Here is a 25,992-nt window from a genome sequence, read left to right as displayed (position 1 = left end):
CATGAGTGGAAATTCCACATCAATGAAAGTATGTCCAGCCCTCCCCAGGATCTTGAAGGCTTTGCCAAATTACTGGAGATGCCATCCTAGACTGTACTCCTTGAAAGCACCTCAAGGACCTTTAGACAGGTAACACTTCAATAGCATGACTAAAATCCAATTACTACTAACTTGTCTCCTGACTGCATCAGAACAATTCCTTTTCCAGCACTCAACCCATGCACATCTCAAGGGCTCTATAGGGATGAAAAATAGCTTGCATAGAGTTTACTCACACTTTATCAGCTTTACCACCTCCAAATGGTTTGAGTGTGTTACCAGAGTCCCATTCACCTAAGCAAAGGGAACAGGGAAACAAGTTCATCAGTTTTACTTTGGAAAGATGACATGAAAGAGCTCTGCCCTTCTGGTTTCACTTCCTCCATGTTCTTTAACATGAACTATTCTTCCTGTCCTTCACACAAGACAAAAAGACAAAAGATCCCTGCAAATAAAATTTCTTAAGTATGGGGATCAGCTGTTTAGTATGACAACAGTGAAAACATATGGAAGTGTCCTTTGTGTGCTATTTTACAACCCCCAATACCTGAACTACTTGCTTATGACCCTTACCAAGAGTTTTTCAAAAAACTTAAGTGAATCCCAAGCTCCGTCATAAAGCAGAAGTTCTGGCTTCCCCTTCCCCCATCCTTCCTAATACTTACAGGCCTTTTAGCAGACATGAAATTGAAACCTTGTGTGATGTACATCAGCGTACAAAGCAAGGTTATGAAACTAGAGTGCTTTCCATGAAAAAGCAAGCATCTGGCAACAGGACACCTCGTGCTTACTGCCAATTCTAAATATAGGAAAATACACAGTGCCTCAAATGTTCCTGAGAGGTAAGTTCTGGCAAAACTCTGTTGTGCTGATGGGGACCACTGAAGCATTCCTGCCTCTCACCAACAGCGATTTAATCCTCTGACGACATCTAGTTTTCCTACCTTAATGATTCGGTCACCAGTTTGGACTCCAGCCCGCATGGCTGCTCCATCTAGAGAAGGAAAGAATTAGCCATTTAGAATTCAACCCATTTTTGGTTTCAGCATTTTTCTGTCCTGGAGTCCAAGGAAAATAAACCTTCCTTTTCAGATTATGCAAGGGCCAGACTTCTGCAAGCAGAGAACAAGCTATGTGCCACCATCAAGATCCTCACTCAACCTAGCTATTGTGGACTTTACTAGACCCTCAAGTATTCCTGTTTCTCTGGTAACAGAGAGATCAACTGCAAGAGCAACATATGACATAGAGCCCACATTGCAGGAAGTCCTCAAGGACTAGTTTGGGGCTTACGCATCAAACATATACAGTGGCAAGTTGCCATGCAGATATGCCAGTTTACACCAATGGAAGCCTATCTTGTAGAAGTGACTCCTGGGAAACCTACCTCATAAGCATCTGGAAGATTCCAGGGCCCTAGGAAATTAAGGTGACTGGCACAACTTGAACCCAAGAGCATTAATAAAATAACTTCTGCCATAGCACAGATGATGAAATAACTTCTGTTCAGTTCAATCTCTGGAGCTGAACAGCTCTCCGGCCACACAATCTAGCAAGGTAATATTGTTATCATACAGATCATTTGCCGCTTTTTAAAAATTCTGCCCTACCTGCAGAAAACTCCAGATAGAGTACATGGTTCACTCCCTCCAACTTTGTACTCATAACACACCTTTGAGGGACATCTGGCCAGTTACTCTCTCTCAGCCTAAGTCAGTGAACCTCATGGCCGAGTGTGAATTTGAACGTTCCAGATCCTAATCTAACACCTTAACCATTATACCATACCAGCTGTCATCCTAGTTTTAAGCATGACTCCTGGGCTATTCTTTGCTAGCATACAGGCAGCCACTTGGGTACAATATCTAAATAAATGCACTGAGTATCACATACAAAGCGAATGTCTACTTTTTTTAAAAGCGCGTGTAAGCTGGAACCCAATTTCCCCAAATGCATTTGTTTGGGGCGGGGTTGGGGGTGGGGGAGTTAAGCCAGGAAGAGGAAGGAAAAACATATGCTCATTTCATATCCATCACTCAAGGCATGCTATTTAGTACTTGGCTAATGTTTCTCAAATAGTAAAAAATATCTCACGTGAAATGGCTTTTAGGGCTACAGCTGCAGCCTGGCTGTATATAATGCAGCATACCTGCTTGCACCCAATAACGTGTCATGTAAACGAAGTGCATTATTTCACTCTGACTGTGCCGCAGAAGTGTGATACTGAGAACCAGAGGTGAATTTAGCACTCTGCCGAGTGTTCCCACATCACACATGCAAGTAAATTAAATACACCTTTCTGTTACATGATATAAACTGATACATTCTCTGCATTAAAACTGTACCAGTCAATACTGCAGACTGTTGCGTTGTGTGTCCCTTAGCAAGCTTACTCACCTTCTTTGACTGACTGCACAAATACTGGATTGTCTCCACTGACGGTCAGCCCAAATCCATTTTCATCCCGTTGGATAATAACACAACGCTGAACAAGACCTGTACAGGGGGCAGGAAAAGCAAGACAAGGAGGGGGTGTAGGCATTAGACTAGAGCCTCATCCTGCTAAAAGATAATCACAGCCAGCAGAATAGAAGCTGTGTGGTAAGTGCACTATAGAGACACAGAAAGAAATAAGCCAGAAGCAAGGAAAACTACCAGAACACACGAAACGGAGGGACAGTACAAAGAGGTACAGCGTTCTGGATCATCAGCCGCATTTTGAAAGAACATCTTGGCGAGCAGAATTATTGAACCACTCCACATACCTTTCTTTGAGCACAGCATTTCTCATTAAAACCATCTCTTTCTCCAAAGCTGTGCAGAAACTCAGCTCCCACAGGTTTGGGTTTTTCCAAGACTTTGCCATTATTGGCCAAATGGCCACCAGAAGACTGAAGGAATGGAAGTTGGTCATATGTTCTATGCATTCAAAGTACCACAGCTGAATGTACAAACACTATCATATGGCGGGGGGGGGGGGGGGGGATGTACCATCTTTAAATCACCGCTCTGCAGAACTGTAAACTGCATAGATGGACATCAAAATTTTAAATACTACCACCATTAAAAAGGCATCCATTCTCCAGATACACAGACTTTTAAAACTTTATTGTAAACGAAAAAGAATTCTGATATTGGCTTCAATCAAAAGTGGGCTGCACACAATGATGAGAGTAATATTAGTCAGTTTATTCCAAAGGGGCTTCTTTTCTATTTTCTTGTGTGCGTGTGAGAGTGTGTTTAGGGTGCTGAAGAGCACAACTGTGCTGTGTTCCAATTTAAACCACACAAATATATTAAAATCCCCTTCAAAATTAGTCCAGAGCATGCTCAAAAACAACTTTAAAAAACTCTGCACACAAGAGAGTGGAGGTTTCTTTTTCTATTGTTGCACTGGTATGGTGCTCTGTGATTTTTCTCTGGAAAGACAACCAAAATAATGCACTCTCTTTTCTTAGCCATTTATTCCATGTTTAACATACACTTATACATCTCAAAGGAATAATTTTTTTTTCTTGCCTAAACCTGTACCCTGACTTCCCAAATCATCTTCCGTTGCTGGCAGATAACTGGAATGGAACCCAAGTCATAATGGATCCTTAGAACAACAAAGTGGAACTGAGACAACTGCCTCATTCTTTGCTTATATGAGCAGCTCAGAAACTTTCTGTAGAGCTCAAGCAATTCTGATTTCTTCAGTGACATGCAGGCACAGGACCTCCTGCACACTTTTACTGGGTGATAGTATTGCCGCTGAGAAGCCAACTACATGCGTGTCTCTGCAAATATCAGTGAAATTCTACCATAGGTGTCCGATGCTATTTCATGTCTTTTTAAAATCTGGTCTTCACCACCACCAGAATAGCACTGAATAAAAAGGGTGGTTTCACTGGCATGGTCAAAAACAGAACGAGCTTTACACAAGAGGCTAAATTACGAAGTATCTTTTGGCTTCTCGGTGGCAACCCCATTTCTAAGATAATGTATATAGGCACCGAAGACAGAACTAGAGAGGTGGCATCACCCATCTACAGTACCCAAAGGTGCTCTCTGCCTTCACCCTCAAGTTTTTGACATGACTAAACATCTCTAAGACTTGACTCAAAAGATGATGCCAAAGGGAAGGGTGTGGGAACAAGAACTATTTAAAAAAACTCAGCTTGTTTAAAAACTTGCATGAGAAATACTAGAGTTTTATGAGGAAGGCCTTAGCTTAGTCTTCCTAGCAAAAAATCTTCCTGATTTAAAGTCACTATTTTGCAGAGATCAGGAAGCTATACTTCTTTGTACAAGTTTATTCAGATTCTTCTTCCAGAACTATGATGAATCATGCATATTTCTGTGGAGGGGCTCTTTGCTTATGGCAGACTGCACACTGAAAGTGTTTAAGAGTGTATCAATAAACGAGCATAAAATGGAAGGCTCTGAAATTAAAGACAAGGAGTTTGCACTAGATCTGAAAAAGCTGCATTTATTAATCCTAAAGTTATTTTACTGCGTTAACAGCATAAAATGCTGCTGTTGACATATAAAACCTTATAGGGTTTGGGACCAACATACCTGAAGGGCAGCCTACTTCCTTACGAACTACATGACCGCTGCACTGCGGTCATCTTCTGATACCCTGTTTTGGGTGTGCCCTGCTGTTGGAGATTAGATAGGTGGCAGCCCAGGAAAGGGCCTTCTTGGTCGTGGCACCAAAACCCTAGAGCTCTCCCCGCAAGGAAGCAGACTCTTCTGTGCCCTTCTGTTGTCATCTTCTGCCAGCAGGTGGGTACTTTTCCCCATTTGGTTTGATTTTTAATTTGTTAGCGGCATTGGTGGCCCTTATGAGGGCAAAAAAGTGGGGTATAGATTTTGGACAATACAATAAATGTATTGCTTAGAATATAAAATTGTACTATTTGGCATATTTATGACATTTAAAAGCATAAATGCACATGTTTTCTACAAACAATATTATAGATACACCTGAAGAGAGAACTGCAAACGGATCTACCCACTGCATCTTAGTGTATGTATCTTAGTTTTTGCCACCGTCAAGGTAGGCAAAAATAAAAGCTGGAAGCCTGGAACAGAAAAACAGGGTTAACATACCTGTAACTTATGTTCATCGAGTTCTTCTGTGCTGACACACATGGGGACTGCGCAGGCGCAGGCCAGCCGCCGGAGAATTTTCTAGAGCTTCCATGGCTCCGAAGGGGCCGTTTGTCGCGCGCCTCAGCGACCGTTTTCCCGCCCAAACGGTCACGTGATCCTCCAGCGACCAACGGCCCCTTCTCTCAGTTCTCCCTTGCCGCCGCTTGACCAACACACTTCAGCCATAACACCTTAAAAACACCAATTTCCGTTACAGCCAACACATTATCGTGCATTGGAGTTCACAGCGGGGTAGGAGGGAGGGTTGTGTGTCAGCACAGAAGAACTCGATGAACATAAGTTACAGGTATGTTAACCCTGTTTTCATCTTCGTTCTTCTGTGCCTCCACACATGGGAGTGTACCAAGCTTCACACAATAAGGAAGGCGGGGGTGAAGTCCAACACAATTTTATTGAACAAACAAACACAACAACAAATAGATATGCATATATACATCTATGTAAAAAATACTGTGTAAGGACACATAAATACTCAATATTTACATATATACACACCCCCAGGTACATATATACACACTTTCACTCAAGGGTACCCAGCAGGTACGCCAAGAAAGTCATTCCTAAACTCCCTTAGGAAAAAAAGGAGTGTAAGACAGCCTTGGCCACAGATACATCCTGCTCCGCATTGACATCAACGGCGTAATGCCTGACAAAGGTGTCTGCAGAGGACCATGTGGCCGCTTTGCAAATGTTAACCAGGGGCACCCCCCTGAGGAGTGCCGAAGAGGATGCTTGGGACCGCGTGGAGTGGGCTCTGACATGAAGCAGGCAAGCCACCCCTGCCAGGGAATAGGCCTTGCTAATGGCCGTCACAATCCACCTAGACAGGGTCTGTGAGGAAGCCCTGTTACCCTTGTCCTTGGCCCCAAAACATACAAACAGGTGAGGACAGGTGCGGTATTCCTTTGTCCTATCCAGGTAATAGGCTAGGGCCCTCTTCAAGTCTAGGGAATGAAGGGCCTTTTCCCCCTTAGAGGAAGGTTGAGGAAAGAATGCAGGCAGTGAGATATCCTGCGAGAGGTGGAAGGCGGACACCACCTTGGGCAGGAAACCGAGGCAGGGACGCAGGACCACCTTGTTGGGATGAAACACAAGAAAGGGGGGGTCAGACCGCAGTGCAGACAGCTCACTGACCCTTCTGGCCGATGTGACGGCCACCAAGAATGCTACCTTGTAGGATAGCATATCCAAAGGGCAAGTAGCCATAGGTTCAAATGGAGGCAACATGAGACGTGAGAGCACCAAGGACAGTGACCACTGAGGCACTGGCGTCGACACAGGTGGGTAAAGATTGTACATGCCCTTAAGGAACTGGCGGGATTGTGGGTGAGAAAACACCGTAGCACCCTCAACTCGGGTGTGAGCAGCTGATATCGCTGCCAGGTGGACCTTGAGGGAGGACACCTTCAAGCCCAGGCCACGCAAGTGGCACAAATACTCGAACACAACCCCCAAGGGACTGCTTTCGGGCACCACTCCTCTGGCAAGTGCCCAGAGCTCAAACCTGCGCCACTTGGCCGCATAAGCGCGCCTAGTGGATGGCCGACGAGCATTGAGGAGGACCCTCTGTACCTCGTCAGTAAAGCCTATCGGGGAGGAACGATCCGCCAAGCCGTTAGGTGCAGCTTCCTGGGATCGTGGTGGACTAGGCTCCCGTTTAGGAGAAGGTCTTGCCGAGGGGGCAGACTCACATATTCCCGTTGGGACATCCGCAGGAGCTTCGGGAACCAAACCTGCCGTGGCCAGAAGGGGGCCACTAGGATGCAGTCCGTCCCGTCCTCCTCTATCTTGCACAGGACCCTGGGAATCAAGGGGAACGGAGGAAACATGTAGTGCAAGCCCTGCGTCCACGTAAACTGGAAGGCATCCCCAATAGAGAGGGGGTTGCTCCCTGCCCTGGAACAGAACGTGTGGGCCTTGGTGGTCGCCGCAGTGGCGAACACGTCTATCACTGGATGACCCCACCTCTGGAAGATCGGCCCAACGCACTCTACGTTCAGTTCCCACTCGTGGTCCAGGAAAGGGACCCTGCTGAGGGCATCTGCCCGGGCATTGTCTGACCCAGCCACGTGTATAGCACGGAGCGACACGCCGTTCTTGATAGCCCACTGCCAAGTGAGTGTGGCTTCCCGGCACAGGGCCATGGACACTGTGCCCCCCTGCTGATTCACGTAGTACATGGCAGTCGTGTTGTCCGTCTGCACCAACACCTGACGATTTCTCAGCAGTGCTGTAAGAGACACAAGTGCGAAACGAATGGCCCTTAGTTCAAGCACATTGATATGGAGGGTCTTTTCCCTGTCAGACCAGACATCTTGCACAGACACATCACCACAGTAAGCCCCCCATCCTAACAGAGAGGCATCAGTGGTAACCGTGATGTCATGGTGTTGATACCCAAAAGGGGTCCCTTTAAACAAGTTGTCATCAGACAGCCACCATTCCAAGGAGGAGAGGATGACCCTCGGGATAGAGAATTTGAGGGACGGAGGGTGCAGTAGAGCATCGTACCTCCGCACAAACCAGTTCTGGAGAGGGCGCATACGCAGCCTAGCGAAAGGCACCACAGAGGTGGCCGCTGCCATATGCCCTAGTAAGCACTGGATAGTGCGCACAGACTGGAACCGGTTCCTTTTAAACATGGACACTAGACCCCTTAGGGACCGAGCCCTCTCCAAGGGGAGCAGGGCCTTACCCTCCACAGAGTCTAAAAGTGCACCAATGTAGGACACCTTGCAGTTGGGCACCAGCTTGGATTTCTCCAAGTTCACCAGGAGCCCCAGGCGTTGGCAAGTGCTAAGTACCAAGCCAATGTCCTGCACCAGCCTAGACTCCGATTCAGCCACGATGAGCCAGTCATCGAGGTACGGAAAGATGGTACAGCCTTCTTCCCGTAGGAAGGAAACCACAGGGGCCACACATTTAGTGAACACTCGTGGGGCAGTGGACAGGCCAAAGGGGAGCACCTTATACCGGAAAACCCTTTGCCGGTAAACAAAGCTCAGGTATTTCCTGTGCTCCTTTCGTATGCCCACGTGAAAGTATGCGTCTTTTAAGTCAAGAACCGCAAACCAATCTCCCTGTTTCAGCAAGGCGATCACAGCCGCCAACGTAACCATTTTGAATTTGGTCACCTTGAGGAAGGCATTAAGGCCCCTCAGATCTAAAATGGGACGTAAGCCCCCATCCTTCTTAGGGACCAGGAAGAACCTAGAGAAGAAACCCTTTACAGAGTCCTCATAGGGCAATTCTTCCACAGCACCCTTGGCCAAGAGCGACACGATCTCCGCATCCAGCTCGGCCATAGTGTTATTGACAGCTGTCAGGGGTGAACTGCATCTAGGCAGCTCAACGAACTCCAGCCCGTATCCCAGTTCAACAATAGTTAAGACCCATGAGTCAGATGTTATTGACTCCCACTCAGAGAGGAGTGGACTCAGTCTGTCCGAAAAGTTCGGGGATACGGCTGGCGTGACCCATCAGTACTGCCTCCCGGCGCCCTGCTGATCTCTCTGCTGGGCCGGTTGTTGTTGTTGTGACGGGCGAGGCTTGAAGGGCCGACGCCTCCTCTGCTGTTGTGCGGGAGGGTATGGCCGCTGCTGGTAGGCAGGATACGGTTGGTAGCCCGGCCGCTGATGTTGGTACCTGCCCTGGTAGTGGTAAGGGCCGGACCGGGGAGCGTACCGTGACCTGGAGGAGGGCTTGTCCGCTGGAGCCAGACCCAAGGACCGTGCCGTCTGCCTGTCCTCTTTTTTCTTCTTCAGGGTCTCGTCGGTCGATTTGGAGAACAGCGAGTCCCCTTCAAAGGGCATGCTCTCCACCCTGGAACGCACCTCCTGGGACAGGGCCGTAGACCGCAACCAGGAGTGGCGCCTGAGGACCACCGCCGAAGCCATCCCCCGAGCAGCAGTGTCAGCAGCGTGGCTCCCGGCATTCATCTGCTGCTTAGACAGCCGGACAGCCTCTGTCTGCAGCAGGGACACCACAGCCTTCTGCTCAGGAGGGAGGTCCCGGGTATAGGATGCCAACTTCTCCCAGAGGTACAGCTGGTACCCTGCCATGATGGTCTGGTAGTTGGCAATCCTCAGACCCAGCGAAGCGACGATGTACTGGCGCCTGCCCATGGCATCAAGCTTCTTGCCCTCTTTATCCGCAGGCACCGAGGAGTGACCCGACCGTCGGGGGTTGAACTCCTCTGTGACCAAGGAGGAAGGTGGAGGGTGTTTCACCAACGCCGGCCAGGTGCCCTGCTTGATCTTGTAAAGCTGCTCGATGCGCTTGGATGTTGGCGGTTGATCACAGGGCACCTGCCACACCTTCTCCACAATCTCCTCAATACCCTCAAGCATGGGGAAGCCAACGTACGCCGGATTATCCCCGTAAATACGTTTGAGGAGCTTGTCCTTGGTCTTTGGGGCTGCTGAAGAGATGTCCATCTCGAGAGCCTTGGCCATCCTTGCCATCTGGTCGGCGTAGATGCGGAGGTCCTCGAATGGGGAGTCCGCAGATGGCACTAGCTCCTCAGGTGGCGATGGTTCGGACCAGGACTCCGACTGGTAGCCGCCAAAGCTCTCCACATCCTCCTCATCGGAACCGAGCTGGGATTCCGGAACCTGGAGCGGAGGGGGAGCCCACGCCGACCTCGACGTCGAAGGCCTCGGTTCCGACACGGAGAAGCCTGCTGGTGCCCCTTCCCACTGGCAACGGTATGGCGAGGGGAGGTAGGAAGCCTGTCGATGCCGGGACGCAGTGGACCGGACTGATCGAACACTGTCCCCGGAACCATGCCGTTCACGACCGACCGGAGGTGGAGACGGACGGACAGGCGACGGACGGCTCCGACGAGGAGACGGGCTCGGTTCCAGCCTCGGCGACCGAAGGGGAAGCGATGGTCGGCTCCGACGGCGCGGGCTCGGCTCCGGCCCCGACGAGAACTCTGCGGGCACCGTCTCGAAGGCCATCGGATCCGGCACCGACACGGAGATGTCCTCTGGCTCCGGGGAGCCCAGATGAGGGGAAGGCGTGTGAGGAAGCACGATGACCTCCTCCTGAGGAGCGGGACGCGGCGACCGGTGATGCTTGGTCTTCTTCTTCTTCTTTGATGGTTCCGAAGAAGACCTCGGGACCGACGCGCTCCTCGCCTTCGAAGGGGACCTCGGCTTCGACCTCTTAGGCTTCATCGGAACCGATCCGGTCGTCGGTTCCGACCGGGGACTCGGTACCAGGATCCTCGGTTCCGAAGCTGGTCTCGGATCCGACCTGGTAGATGACGCGCTACGGGGCGGCCGCACCGGTCCCTGCGCTGGAGAGGCCGCTCTCGACGCCGAGGCACTCGGGGGACGCGGTTTCGACCCCGACCTCGCGGAGGCCACTGAGCCAGCTCTCGAATGCCGTTCGGCAGAGGGGCTTGGGCCGGCCTTGGAAGAGGGCAACGGAGCGCCTCCGGACATGACCTTCTGCCACAGGGAGGAGTTTAGTCGGGCCTTGCGCTCCTGCCGGGCCTTGCTGGTGAAGCCCTGGCAAATTTTACAGGCCGTCACATTATGGGTCTCCCCCAAACAGAACAGGCACAGTTCATGGCCATCGGTCTTGGCCATTTTTGTGTGGCATTGCAGGCAATGCTTGAAGAGAGCCTTAGAGGCCATCTTCAGGGGCACGCGAAAGGAAGGTCAAAAACAGTCCGAGTCAAATTACCGAGTCCACAACAAAGTCCAAAACGAGATCCGAAGAATAGTCGAGGTCACGAAGTCCGAAGTCAAAAGCCAAGCAATCAGTCAGAATAAAGCACGAAGCACAAAAGCACAGAGCAACGAAGCTCACGTTCTCTCCAAGCGGCGGCAAGAAGAGAACTGAGAGAAGGGGCCGTTGGTCGCTGGAGGATCACGTGACCGTTTGGGCGGGAAAACGGTCGCTGAGGCGCGCGACAAACGGCCCCTTCGGAGCCATGGAAGCTCTAGAAAATTCTCCGGCGGCTGGCCTGCGCCTGCGCAGTCCCCATGTGTGGAGGCACAGAAGAACGAAGATGAAATACAAGTTTTGTGGTACAGAAAATGTGTGTTTTATTCGGTCAGAAACAGTGTCATGCAGCCACAGGGCAAGCAGCAAATTTGGATATAGAGTTAAACTTTATAACACAGAAACTACTCAACTATTCAATAGTGTGTTATAACTGTTACAGCATATAAATTGTTGTCAAAATCAGTCATATTTAAATAATAAAAATATGATTAAAATATGTTGTATTATGTCTACAGTATATATAGGACTTAGCATTACCTAGTGATATAGATTTTTAAATATGCTTAATATTACACATTTTAGCTTACAACTTTGTCTTTAAATGCATTATATATATATATATATATATATATATATATATATATATATATATATATATATATATATATATATATATATATATATATATAAAATATATATATGGCTTATGGCTTCGGCTGGAAAAGCAATAAACATATTATTATTATTATATTTAATATATAACCAAGTCACAAACCACCCTGAAAAACTGAGCATACAAGATTCAGTTACATCAATGGTGGCTGAGAAAAAAAGTCTCCGCTGTCACTATCACTGCAATTTCATCAGCCTGTAAATGGACTCTGTGGTGTGCTCTGACTGATTTGTCCTACGTACTCTACTCACAATGCTCTAGGTATCTCTATTTCCATTTCACATCACCCAGCTTCCTCATAAACCATGAGAGACTGGGAGAGTACACCAAGCAGGCAGGAGGAAGTTATTCAAGGTTTTATTGTATTTTGTATGCTTATAAATTTGGATTTGTAAGACACCTTAAGCAACAGGAAAAGGCAGGGTATATATATTTAATAAATAAAGGAGTAGCCTCGTCTATGGCCTCAGCCAGCCCATCATTCCACATAATGACACAGGTCTTTACAGACCCACCAAGAAGGCTTTCCTAAGAACATAAGAAGAGCCCTGCTGGGTCCATCTAGTCCAGTGTGCTGTTTCACACAGTGACCAACCAGATGTCTAGGCCAGGGGGACCAACAAACAGGGGACAGAGGCCAAGCGCCCCCCCCCAATGATGCCCCCTAACACTGGGCTTCAGAGGGTTGCTGCCTCAGAATATGAAGGTTCTCTTTATTCACCACAGCTCCTAGCCATTAATCCCCTTTTAAGGCCATCTATGCTCATGTGCACTGCTCAAAATCCCCCAGCATTTTCTGCAATCCCATAGGATCTGAAGATCTGAATGTCGACCATCCTAAGAGATCCATTAGCTCTGCAGGCAGAAGACAGTATGTTTAAACAAGCCTTGAAAAAACAGTGTTTCAACTGTTACAATGGTCTCCCAATTGGATTGCCACTAAGCTGCTATGTAGTTCAGAAAATAAGTCCAGTGTATACCCTTTTTCATATACTGGACCAATCACAATCTGAGATTATCTCATGGTTGTAACGGTGGCTATGACATCCTGAGCCTCAGTAGCTGTACTATACAAGGTAGCCTCAGCATCTATACTAAAACCTCCAAGAACAATCACATACATACATACAGGGCTTTTTTTCAGCAGGAACACAGTGGAACGGAGTTCCGGCACCTCTTAAAAATGGTCACATGGCTGGTGGCCCCGCCCCCTGATCTCCAGGCAGAGGGCAATCTAAACTCTCCTCTGTCTGGAGATCAGGGGGCGGGGCCACCAGCCATGTGACCTTCTTCACCGAGGGCAATTTAAACTAAAAAACTCCCTTGTTCCAGCTGACCCAAAGTGACATCATTGTGCGGTCCTGAGTTCCACCACCTCTTTTCCCAGGAAAAAAGCCCTGTATACATATACATATACATACATACATACATATGCAACAGATATATATCATTTCTAGGGTTTCACTTATTCTAAGTTAATCATAGGAGCCCTCTTTTTCTATTGTTCATGTTTCTTAATCATCACTGAGGTCTTCAATATCAAATCTGAGGCCACCTCTGTCAGCTGAGCTAGAGAGCCTGCTGGCAAGCCAAGTGGATGATAAACCAGTCCAGCATGATTCCCAACCTCTCCCTTGTACCCAACACAAGGTCCACACAATCAAACCTGATCTCTGTTTGCACAGGGTATCTACTGACAGATAAGGACTTACAAAAAGAAATTGCTACCCACCCTGCCCTCCAGTTTGACAAGCTGCAATTCCAACTGCCGTTTGTTTAGGCCACACAAGATTTCTGCTTGTGTGGAGGGTATAAGATCCAATTCACTGAGCTGCTTGCATTCAGACAGCACAGTGAACTGGACCTTGCTGAAGTCAGGAAGTGTTCAGTCATGCGCTACATGCCGGGGGGGGGGGGGAGAGCAAGAGCCACAACAACAAATTGTATTCATGCCGGACAGGAGCTGAATTGCAGTTTTTTGCATCATCTAAATGTAGCCGCACAGGAGTAAAATCTGATTTTGGCAAGGGTGAGCAGCTGAAGGGACCTGCAGTGAAAAAGATCGGTGGAGAGCGACTGCTTTCTGAGTAATGGGATGGCAGTTCCAGAGACCGCAGGGGAAGGCAAGTGGAAAGCAATGGATGAGGATGAACTCTAGAGACAGGAACAATTGGTAGGTTCCATAACGTTGGAAACATGCACCAAAAGACTGAAGAAAAGAGAAAGTGGGATTTGGCAGAGAGGTGACATAGCTTGCTGCCTACATGCAAATGGTGTGAACTAATACCACCCCTAAGTTTGAGCCACAGGGTACGTGGGAAGCTTGTGATAGGATGGGGGAAGGTTAGCAACAGAAGTTGCTGTGGAGGTTTTCGGGGGGGGGGGGGGAGCAGCAGAAGCAAGGCCAGGCAGGAAGGACCAGTACAAAATAATGTCAATTCTGAACATCTGAAGTTACAAGATCAGAAGCATCCCAGGAAACACAAATGTGACCCTGATGGTATCTTGCAGAACATAAAGCTCCATAAAAAGGTTCTAACCAGAGAGACAAAGAGAAAGTTGCCGTTTTTTTCTTTTCCCAATGTATCTGATGGAACCTTTGATCATTGAAAACTTATACCCCGAAAATCTTTTTCCCAACCAAGGTATCCTCACTCCCAACATTATTTGCTACAAATCTAAGGTAGCTAAACCTTAGTGGCAGAGAAATTAATATTTTTGTCAAGAACTCAAATGCAAAATAATCTTTCCCAGAGCATATGCATCCTTGAAGCGAGACATCTTGAGATACAGACTTCCATAAGAATCACTACAAGATGCAAACTTCAGCTGGTGCAGAATGACGCAGATCGATTTCCATGGGGAGCCAGGCAGAGTATGCCTATTACAATTGTTCTGCCATCATTCCATTGGTTACTCATTAGGTCCTGGGTTCAATTCAAGGTACTGGTTTTTGCCTACAAAGCCCTTCATGGTCTTGGACCCACATCTCTGTAAGAACATTTCCCTGACAAACTCAGCAGTGACAGTTTCATTCATCTAAGCAAAACCTTGCCAACATGCTACTCTGTAAATGGGTAAAACTGACAGCTGCCTGCTTTGAAAATTCTCTGCTGTGGTTCCCAACTTGTGGAAGGGCCTGCTTCTTCCATTCCAAAGTAGGGCATTTTTCTAAAGAGTTGTAGTTTTAATGTCTGAGAACTTGTTCTCAATTTTAATTGCATTGCTTATTGTATCATACTATTTTTGCACTGTTTTCTAATTTAAGATTTATTGTCCTACTGTGCTATGTAAAACTGCTCTGCAATTTTAATCTTGTTTTATTGTATTGTTTTTTGTATGTGTTGAAGTGTCATTTTGCATTGTTTGCTAATTTTGTAATCCAGCTTTAATAACTGTATGTGTTACACAGTACTGTCTTTATTACATTGTTTTTAAATTATGAAATCCACCTTGAGTGTCAGCAAGAAAGGTGGATTATAAATGAAGAAAAATTTTTTAAAAAAGCACTGAGCTATATTCCAAAACTTTTTTAAAAAAAAATTATTAATAGAAATAATGTTTTTTTTTCACGAGAAAAAGAACAGAATGTTTCATCTCTCGAAGATGAACATATCCAAGAAGTTGATAGGATTCATAAGGAAGAGTAAACCCTAAGACACTGAGGGGTTTGTTTTTTTTGCATGGTTAGAATAGTATTCCATGCCTACCTTTATCTCTCCTTTCATAAACAAGGAAGGACTCTGAACTTACTTCTCTTTCAAATAAGAATTCAACAGCTCTCACCTCAAAAAGTAACTGTTATAACTTGAATCACTTTTGCTACTTCAAAGTATTTCCTCACTAACCTCCAAGGTAAGCAAAAAGAGGCTGCTGTCACCAGCAATATACAAGGCACAGTTTTCTGTTTGCCGGCTCTCAAGTAGTTTGTTCTTATCCAAAGCAAACATTGCAAGTTTTTCCACCCAAGTTTCAGCACCACCAGGAAGAAGGGAGGAGCAAACACAGGGAAAGAACTTCAGCAAAGGATGGGGGGGATGGAACCTGAACTAAATCCTAAAAGTAGACCGCAATTCTGCAGGAAGTATTGGAGGAAGCATAAGGATTAGGGTTAGGAAGTTATGTTTCATTTTTCATACATGAAAGCTGGACACAGCACAGGCGCAGGAAGCAAGCTACAGATAAACTGCAACAGGCACACAACACATTGCCCACAATCAGCACAGTTTAATGACTTGACAGAAAACTTTATGGCAGTGGGATTTCCCATCAACAGAGCCCGGAAGAGTTTATACTAATAAAGTCAGACAAACATCCAAAATCTTTAAAAATGCTAGTATGTGACCTTCAAGAAGCAATATCCACATCCCCTTTTCTGGCTAAGGCAGATGGATAGGCATATATCTGCAAAAGGTAAAGTTCTCCACCTGAGTAGGACTCCTGTCCAATAAAGCCTGTTACTTTGTTCCAAGGAGGGAGGCTTTCTGCTCCTTAGGGAAATGAACATGCTACCTTTGAAAGGGGCTCAGTTACCTATGGCTGCTGTGGCTGTCATTTCTGGAACCACTCACGAAATAAGTTACCACAAGCATATTTGCAATGAGCTCTGAACAAAGAGTTTAGCCCTGAAAATGCTCTTACTCTTGGGAAATATGTCTAGTGCTAATTGAGTAATAAAAACATTTTACTTAAACGTAAGTCTTGGAAAACTCAAATGTTAGCTTTTGCCCAGTCCATCCACAGAACACTTTAGCACGAGAAAGCCAGTGGAGATACTTCTATAGCATGGACCAATGAGTCCCAACAGCCAGCACAGAAGTCAAAACACAGTCAGACCCCTCCTTTTCTCATCTCCATTATCCGTGGCTTTTCTAGGGAGAACATGAGATCATTTCCTAGTATTCACTGCACGTAAGGAAAAAAAGGAAAAACGGTATCTAGGATAGGTTAGTTTTGAAAAAAATTCGATTGCTAAGGCAAAGTGACCAGTAAATGACTAGCAGATTCAAGATTACTTAAGGAACAGCATGTGCAAAGATACCCAGTTTAAGGGGCTTGTGGAGCCAAAATAGCTTCTAATACATCCTGTCTTCCTTGAAAGGACATTTATAGTTGCAAGGGAAAAAATCTATGAAAACAATTCTGGGAATTCAGATATGTAAAAATCTTAATAGTTAGCAATCTAAAACTAAACCCAAATTCACAAGATGAGTAGTGGCAGGGTAGAAATTCAGGGAAGGTCACTTTCTGAAGCCGAAACACAGAGTGAACCTGATGCACTTGAATTTAATGCACTTAATGAACTTTATGCACTTAAAGCAGTTTAATTTTTTTTAGCTAGAAAACTACCCATGTTGTGCTATGCAGTTTGCTTTAGCAATGTAAATTTTGTTTTAATCCAACCATTTTAATTGAGCAAAAATATTTATGGTTGAAACATTAACAAGCTCACAAGCTCTGTTTTTTGAAGCAATGACTCCCTTTTTGCACACTGTATCTTCAAGTCTAAAAATGTACAATGGGTGAAGGGCCATCCTATACCGTAGAACGAAGAGTGTGTGTGGGCGGTCTACTTTCTATTAAAAACCCCGAGAGGTGTTTGGCTCCAACTCAGGCTACTCTTCCTCCTAGGCAACTCATGTTTCTAACAAGAAGGTAATTTTCAAGACATACAAGAATCACCTTCTGGCACAACAGCGACAGGGACACCCCTCTCCAGTTGGCGAGCTCCATCTGAACACCTGTATCGATGCAAGGATGTCTGTACAGCCACTCCTGCTGAGCGTTCTTACTGTTTAACCATTTACAGCAGTATGTAAAAAGTAACAGAATCTTTATCCCTTAATTGAACATTGAATATTTTACATCCCTAATTTGCCACTATGGGAAACTCAGTGAACAAGTGGGAAAGTGAAATGATTCCGTCACTTTCTTTAGGCAAAAGACACGCTCTCGCCTATAGGTAGCACACACTATAGGGTCCACACCTACCCAAAAGCATGTGATGCTACTGCCTTGTATATTAGATGACACCAATTCCTCAGGTAAAAGTAAGTTTTCCTACTAGGGAACAGAAGACAATACAGAAGACACCCAACATTTGCTACACACAGGTTAGTAGTAGCCGTCAATTGCAAGCTTGCACATATAAGCCTCGTTAAAAAGCTCCATCCTTTTCCCTGCAGCAGAGCAAGCCATGCATGGCAGGTAAAGGGCACAGGCCTGGGGCACACAGAGCAACAGTATGCAGCACATTGAAACAAAACACAAGGCTGCAATGGCTGCTTCAAGCTTACCATATGTCTCGGATCTACTTTCCTCTGAGCTATACTTTGTCTTCCTGGAGGAGCTATCTGCACAAGAGCAGAAGAAAAGGAGAAAAAAAGATATAGGAAATATGGAGACCAACATGGAATTTGGAAAAAAAAAACCCAGAATGATTTGTATACTCGGGTTAAATCGTGCAACACACAAAACAAGAAACGAGCAACACAGAGGTGATAATATTTGGAAATCAGATTGTGAATACCAAAGGCAGGAACTATACAGGCAACATCACATGGTAAGGTTCTAGCAAGGAAAATAAACAAAGACACCATAATTAAGCTCTTTTCTATACCCGCTAGTGAATAGGAGAAGAAATTCTATATATGTTCAACATGCCCTTTTTTATAAAGCACCGTGACATGAATGGTGCTGTATAAATAATAATTACCTTGTACTGCATGAGAGAAGCAACCCGTATGCATCCCATCCGCCAAAAGTTACAGTGGAGACTTGTGACAAATCTTAAAACTAGCTCTATAGGAAAGATTTTTCCCAGCCCCGCTTTTCAAAACCTCTGCAAAAACCTGGGGAATCACACAACATGAGGTTTCAAGAGCAGACCCGCACTTCTTAGGACAGAAAGGTCCAATGATCCTAACTGCCCGTGATCAGAATGCTGCAGATCCAGATTAACGTTTCACTTTTGCAAATGAGAACAGAAATATTTATTCATCAGCGTAACTGTGCCTCCTTGAAACAAATCTTTAAAAAGCTATAATAAGAAAGTACTAACTATTTATTACATTAGTAGCCCATCCCATTCCTAAGGGCTGGGGAAAGCAGAACTTCTTACTTCTCCTCAGAACCAAGCATCAACCCAAACCTTTACCCGTTTCTATTTTTCCAATATAGAAACAAAGAACTGCCCGGTGAGTTCAGGGCCAAGCTAGTAACTGCAGCCCTGTCTTGAAAGGGGGAGTCCAACAAGCTGCCCAATGGGGCTCCCTAAACAAAGAGCTAACACAACAACGGTGGTTCAAACATGGCAACTTGACCTTTCTTTACAATTACTTGTATTTACATATTGCAGTCTGTGGCCTTCCGGGTCAGCTCTCAACCTGTCCCATGACCCTAGAGAATAACAGACTGAACAGCACCAGCTCACAGACAAAAAGCAAGACATTACATGGGGCCGAGAGGCTCGCCCGCAAGCCAGTCAGACAGTTAGGAGCACACAGCGGTCACTGGGTTAGTAGGTTGGGGTGGGTGGACCCTTAACATACAGACTGAAGTCCAAGACAGCATTAGAATGCAACATGGATGGTTTACAAGTATAAGGGTAGGGGGGAGAAGGTGAAAACTTGTGTCCAGTTACAATTCTTAAAAATAAAAAAATCACTTGGAATGCTGCAGAGGGAAGTTCTTTTGTTCTGAAAGTGCTGGTCCTCAAGAGAAGGAAGAACAGCATTACCAAATACAGCAACTGACCTAGCTCTGTATCTTATTTATTTTGAAAATGTATATGCTGCCTCTCCAAAGACCTGCTCAAGGACACTCAAAGTAAAAACGATACAATAAAATCATAAGCACAGCAACATATGAATGATCAAGAATGTCATACAAACAAGCCATCAAAAAAACCAGGGGCATAAAAATAGCATAAAACATTCAGCACAGCAGCCTAAAAGGACTTTCATAAAGCAGTCCTCAGGCTAAGAGCAGACGACAACAGCTAAAAAGAAGAGGGGGAAATCAAGCTCATTTGTTAAAAACCTGGATAAAAAGAAATGTTTTGTCTTGGCGTGTAAAAGATTTTAGCATAGAGCATTGACAAGCCTCGGGAGAGAGGACGTTGCAAAGGCAAGGTGCTACCAGTGAAAAAGCCTAATCTCTGGTTGCCACCTATGTCACCTCTACAGATAGGTGCACAGGGCTTGGGAGGAGGAACTTAACTGGTGGGCTGGATAATATGTCAGCAGTCATCACTAACTACTACAAAGGAAATGGCAATAAAGATCCATCCAACAGGACCTTTCCATAAATGCAAGGGGAAATCCCAGGGAGACCAAAAGTAAAATTGTAAAGACAGCCTCTTAGTTATTTGTCTTTGGAGCTACACATCCTGTGCTGACTCCAACACTCTCACTCATCACCTGCTGCTTAAAACACTGAGAATCTGTGCACAGGTCAACATAACCCCTGCATGGCTGGTAGTTATCAAATGTGTAAAATCACCATGCTTGGCACACACACACACACACACACACACACACACACACACAGAGCCCACCAAAGCTACTGGGAAGAAGCCTACCAGGGAACTCCATTCTACAGCTACAGGGTACCCTTTTGTCCAGAGGACACGCGCTCTGCCCGTTTTAGTCAATAACTATCAATGGTCCCTATCAATGTAGTCAAAAAGATAGCACATCAGCTATACTGTGTCATGTATGTTTTCACAAGAGATTCCACTTTATTGCTATACCGGATAGATTTACACAACTGAACAGCAAAACAGTAAGTAACATACAAACCAATCTGTGTGAAAAAAGTAACTGAAAATATTGCTCCCTTAGTGTAAAGAAGAATCAGGGGTAGCTTCTGAATACTACACTACACAAGATATTAGACAATTTTTTTAAAAGAACTTTTAGATATGAAGTACTCGACTTCCTTGCAACAGGCTATGAGGATTTTACCTGTAGGGTCAAAATCGTGGGCACTGATGCAGCGCTCGACCTTCTGCTTCTTGTCTGCTGGAGACTCTCTACTCAGAATGCTGCCATGCCTGAAGTCAAATAAAAGCAAACCCAGCTTGAGCAATTACGTGCATATCAGTTAGGAGTTCTAAGAAATAACCACTACTCAGTTGTGTTAAGAAACTGGAACAAGTATACATAATTGTTCAAAAACAGCCAAATAGCAAAAGAGGAGGATTTTGCCAATATTTTAAATATCCTGAAAAGCGTATCAGAGAAAAATATTTTTATATACTCCTTGAGAATAATGAGTTCCGGTTGTACCTGACTGATAATCCACCCTTCATTTTTACTTTAAAAATGTTAGAAGTAGACCATTACTGAGGTCTGGTTAACACCCACTGGAATGAATAAAAAAAGAAAGCATTATATACCCAGAGGTCATTTTGACCTCCTAAAACACTGTAGAATTGCTGTCTGTTATCCTAACGTGCCAGTTTCCATATTTAAGAGGAAGAAATGTTATAAAAAGTGTATTGGAATCAATTATATATATATCAAGTAGAAAAAAGTGCAATCTTCTTGAAAACTGAGCTGGAGTCCCCTTTGAAAGGTTTAGAATGTGGGAATTAGTAAGCTCAATATAGTTTGTGTTTGATTTGATTTTATGAGAAACAATGTCATTTTAAAATCAAATGTATTATTTTTCAAGTGTGACTGGGTTTGTATCACAGCATAATAGCTGTAGGTCAGGGACTTCCCACCTGTTGCCTACCAGCCTGCACCTTTCCTGGAGCCCACCAAGAATTTGTAGAAAGTTAGTGGGGCCGGGTGGGGTTTCTACCCAAAAGAGCACCTGACTGGCCACTAGGTTTTCATCTCTATGCTCAACTTTATGCTTATTTTCAAATATTTTGCAACCGTACCATGTTGTATTTGTTCACTGAGACTCCTAACTGTTGTTCATTATGGTAGTTGCTCAGTGAATGGTTTAGCTTTTGATTATATTGTATCTCACTTGCACTGTGTAATCTGCCTTGGATCTCAATGAGAAAGGCAGATTATTATTATTATTATTAATAATAATAATAATAATAAACAGCAACAACAATAATCTGTGCATATTTTTTAAAAATTTCAGCGGCAGCTGCCATATTGTCTTGGTTTTATTCTCTCTCACTAATCTTTCTCAGTATATTTTCTTAAAACCACTCTTCTTCTCTCCTGTGGTTGGGCTTCCTCGTGTGTGTATCTGGCACCATCTCTCATGGCACCCATTTTGTGTTTGCTCCCACCACCCTATGTCAGAATTTCAAAGGTATCAATGGACTCAAAACCCTATAGGATTTAGATTATGACATATAAAGGTAGTCAAATTCTCAATAACTTACCTTGTAGGTTTTTTGAGGGGAAACCTGAAAAAAGAAAAAAATATAGTATAAAATAAATTTATTTAAGAGAAACAGGATTATAAAAAGGATTCCCAGTCACAATTTGTTGTTAATAATTGGTTTTCCTTCCCTCCATTTTTTCAGTCCCACATGCTTAACAAAAGCAATTTGTGTTCTCACTCATAAATGTCCTAAATATACATTTGCTTCCAACTGTCCATAAAACTTTGCTCTAGCTAGTGTTTTCACTGTAGAGATGCTGCATATCTAAAAAACACAGTATCTTGCTCGGAAAAAAAGAGTGATACTCCCTGCAGATACCGCATTCACTGATTGTGATCACAGGCACTCCTGTAATGTAACGCTGCATTAAAATTTAGGGAAGTGAATCAAAAGAATCGAATAATAGCACAGTTCAGTCACCAACAGCACATTTCTTTTTAAAACGAAGTATTAAGTAAATAGCTAAATTCTTCCAGGGATGTCAACGCAGAATGTTTTTAACAAACAATACAGTGTTTCTTTGGAGCTTTTCTTTAACCATTTTAAAGAACAAATTTAGAAAGATGTTTAACTATTTGTCGTACATGAAATCAGCTGGCCAACTTGCATTTATTTCTATCCATATATTTATAAAGGAGGGTAACAACTTTCCTCGCCACAGAACATCGCTGCACAGAAAAATAACTGTGCTAGCTTTGAAAGGATTTCTTTAATTATAACCAGTATACATTGTACCACCTCTATTCCCCCAGCATGGCAAAAGAGCACTTGCCAAAAGAGACATTTGTTCTGAAGCCTGCTGAGGCACACAAGGAACTCGAGGCCTATCATCTCTGTTTGTACATGAGAATGGTAGAGTCCAAACAAAGCCGCATGCGTCAAAGGGAGAGCTGTTCCAAAAGGATGATGGGATACATTCCCGGAAACTCCACAGGCTGCAAGCCAGATCCTCGGTCTCTTTCTAAAGGAGGAGGGGGGTATGCAGGAGGTCATGATTGCAAGGAAACTCTCCCAGGCCTATGCATATTCAGCCCATTCATTGAGCAGAGGAATTCTAAAGGTCGTCTAATTTCTGTCCTGCAACATTAAACACTGTAACTTAGCATTCGGAGACAATATAAAAACAAGTTGAACCTATGTCCTGCTTTTGTTAAGCCACTGGTTTCCTTCCCCAAAAGCCTTTTTGGTGATTTTTGAGATATTCCACAAAGCTAGTAACTGTGGCATTAAACGAAACAGAACTTGAATATATCCACTAAGAACCTGAATACATCCACTAAGCAGAGATAAAGGCTGTAACTTAATTTTCGTAGTATCCTTTTCTCAAAAATTCAGTTCAATGGGGAGATTCTGAACTGTGTAAGAAAGTAGACAATTTCTATATTTATTTACTTCATTGATCCCCCACCTTTCTCCCCAATGGGGACTCAGACTGCCTTACACCAATCTCCTCTTTTTCATTTTAGTCATGTTTCCGCCATATACACATCACACATGATGAGGCTACATTGCTTTTGGGAGAACTAAAGCCAGGCTCATAAGTAGCTGTAGCAGCTTCAGATGTCGTGTTCAATTCATCTCAGTTGACCAGTTCCTCGAGCTCCTGCTGCAATCCATTCCCACCTTCTTTACCTCACTCAAGAGTAGTTGAAACTCCCCAGTATTAAACAACTAGCAAGGTGATTTTAATTTTTATTGGTAACTCACAACAATGCTGCCCTTACGCTATCGTTCCAAGTCAACATTCAAGCATACAGAGCAATATCCATCTCAGAAGCAGGGTTGGAGAAAGACTGAAGAGAGAGAAGGTGGGAGTGTGAATGCCTAGCGACTGAAGTTTCAGCCACAGTTTGGCCATTCAGCAGCCCAAGCAAGTGCCTCAGCAGTGTTCCATGACACAAGTTCTTGGATTTTTCCAAGAGCTGATGTCAGGGTTTTTCAGAGAGAAAGAACTGCATTTACAGAGTAGGCAAAGAAGGAGGGCTTCCCCGGCAGTGACTCTCAATGTGGCCATTGTGCTTGCTGCTGTGTAGCTGGAGCCAGAGCCCTGTGAGTAGCTTTAGTTGCTGGAGAAATTCTGCTTAAGAAAAAGAGACATTTTATAGCCAAATGTTTCCAGCACCAAACACTGTGCTCCCCAAAGGGTTTAAACTTTTACCATAGGTAGTTCATTCCATAACTAAGGCCATAAAGTCTTTTAGTCCTACTGAAGCCTGTGTGGAAAAATCAGCATGTGTCAGAACTCCAGTTAAGTAACACCAGTGTGAACTGCGGCTTTCAAAGCATTGTGCCACCAAAACTTCCCACTACAGATGTTTCTTAAAATCATGATTTCCCTGCACAACACATAGCTATAGCTCTATAGGTATCAAACAACAAATAAAAGGATTGGGGACCCCCAACATACATTACACAATGCTGCAGGATTGCTTTACTTCCAATCTGGTTTAATTTAAAAACATGAACCTGTAGCAGCTGGCCCAGTTCTTCAGATAAAAGCTCCCATTGGAATTATGAGACTGAAATCAAATTCCACAGAGAAACAGGGAAGAAGTTCTCAAATCTGAGGTACACAGACCACATTAAATTATGGCTCGCAGCAGATCTAATGCTTTGAGAAATGAACTCAATATATCTGGCACCTAGATTTATGCCCTGGTAACATCAAGACTAGACTACTATAATGGATTATAGGTCTTCCTTGAAATCAACTCAGAGATTCCAGTTGGCACAGAATGCTGCAGTTTGGTTACTATCAGGAGCTAGGCAAAACCTGCATATTACAATCATTCTGCAATCACTTCATTGGCTGCTCATCAGTTACTCACCTCAGTTCAAGATATATAGCCTTGGACTCTCATATCTGCAAGACCACTTCTCCACATATGTCCCGCCACAACAACTCTGCTCATCTAGGCAGAGCCTTCTACAAATGCCACCCTGCAGATGGGCAAAATCAACAACTATCCATACAGGTGCCTACTCTATAAGTGGCTCCCTCCCTGTGAATAGCCTGCCTGAGGATATCAGAAAGGCTCCATGCTTTTTGAAAACTATGTAAAATAGAATTGCTCAGGACAGGAGGGCAATTTTTTAAAAAGGAAACAGGGAGGCATCATAACAGATTAGCCCAGGAAAGTGCACCTTGTTTCTACTGATGCAATACTCTGTTTTGCATGGTTTAACATACTATGTTTAATACTTATGCTTTGTTCAGATGACAGCTCTATTTCAAATTTCTGCAATTCTTAGTCCTGTTACATTGCTTATCAGACATATCTTCCTACTGATTGCTTTGCTTTACATTGTGTAATATGCCTTGAGTCTCGGTAAGAAAGGTGGGTGTTATGACCTTTACTTTCTTTGGGGTAGATTTTTCTTTTAATCTTTCCCTTAACACCCTCTGGGTAGTTTGCTGCCACCAGGAATATTATATTCCAAGATATTTTATTTAAGTTTTCCCTTTGGTAACGTTCCAAAGCGTCAGGCTCCTTCGTGGTTCTATGTGGCCCTGAGGATATGAATGGGATATAGCAATGACAGCTACTCCGGGATATAACAAAACAAAATAAACTTTTATTTAGTCAAGAAGCGTATCGGTTTCATAAACGTAGTTCTCGGTTCTTAAGGTTACTTCCTATAAACTCATTCATACAGATCTCTTCTAAGGCCTCACACACAGTTAGCCTCTTTCTCTGACTCAATATTTCTCACAGACGTGCTTAAAGTTACTCAAGCTGCACACAGCTAGCCTGCTTTTCCTCTGACTCTTATTCACAGAAATATGAAACCTGCTCAGGCAGCACACAGCTGGCCTCTCTTGCCCTGACTGAGTGTCCTTTCACAAACATGCTCAGTTCAGGTTCCACACAGGTCATATTTCTCTCATAAATATTTCAACATACTCAGGCAGCACACAGCTAGCCTGCTTTCTTCTGACTGAAACTTTTCTCTCTGCCCTGTCAGTCTAAACTGCATTCACTCCGCCCACACTCTCAGTCATCAACCAATCATATCACTC

General features: G+C 44.5%; 1 protein-coding gene across 2 annotated transcripts in view; it reads right to left on the bottom strand.

The window, feature by feature from the left end:
• The window catches only part of ARHGEF12 (Rho guanine nucleotide exchange factor 12), a 115,153-nt gene that overhangs the window by 54,169 nt on the left and 34,992 nt on the right, over nt 1-25,992 (bottom strand). The window contains exons 2-7 of one of the 2 annotated variants that reach the window (XM_054998577.1): nt 21,969-21,992; nt 20,578-20,666; nt 17,908-17,964; nt 2,437-2,535; nt 984-1,033; nt 276-333 (exon numbers count right to left, since the gene is read on the bottom strand). In XM_054998577.1, the coding sequence (XP_054854552.1) occupies nt 276-333; nt 984-1,033; nt 2,437-2,535; nt 17,908-17,964; nt 20,578-20,666; nt 21,969-21,992 (377 nt within the window). The remainder of the gene's footprint in view (nt 1-275; nt 334-983; nt 1,034-2,436; nt 2,536-17,907; nt 17,965-20,577; nt 20,667-21,968; nt 21,993-25,992) is intronic. The other variant, XM_054998579.1, reaches the window with a different exon arrangement.

This window comes from Eublepharis macularius, chromosome 14, assembly GCF_028583425.1.
Source record: "Eublepharis macularius isolate TG4126 chromosome 14, MPM_Emac_v1.0, whole genome shotgun sequence".
In the NCBI taxonomy this organism is placed as follows: domain Eukaryota; kingdom Metazoa; phylum Chordata; class Lepidosauria; order Squamata; family Eublepharidae; genus Eublepharis; species Eublepharis macularius.
This window is presented reverse-complemented; position numbering and strand designations above follow the sequence as displayed.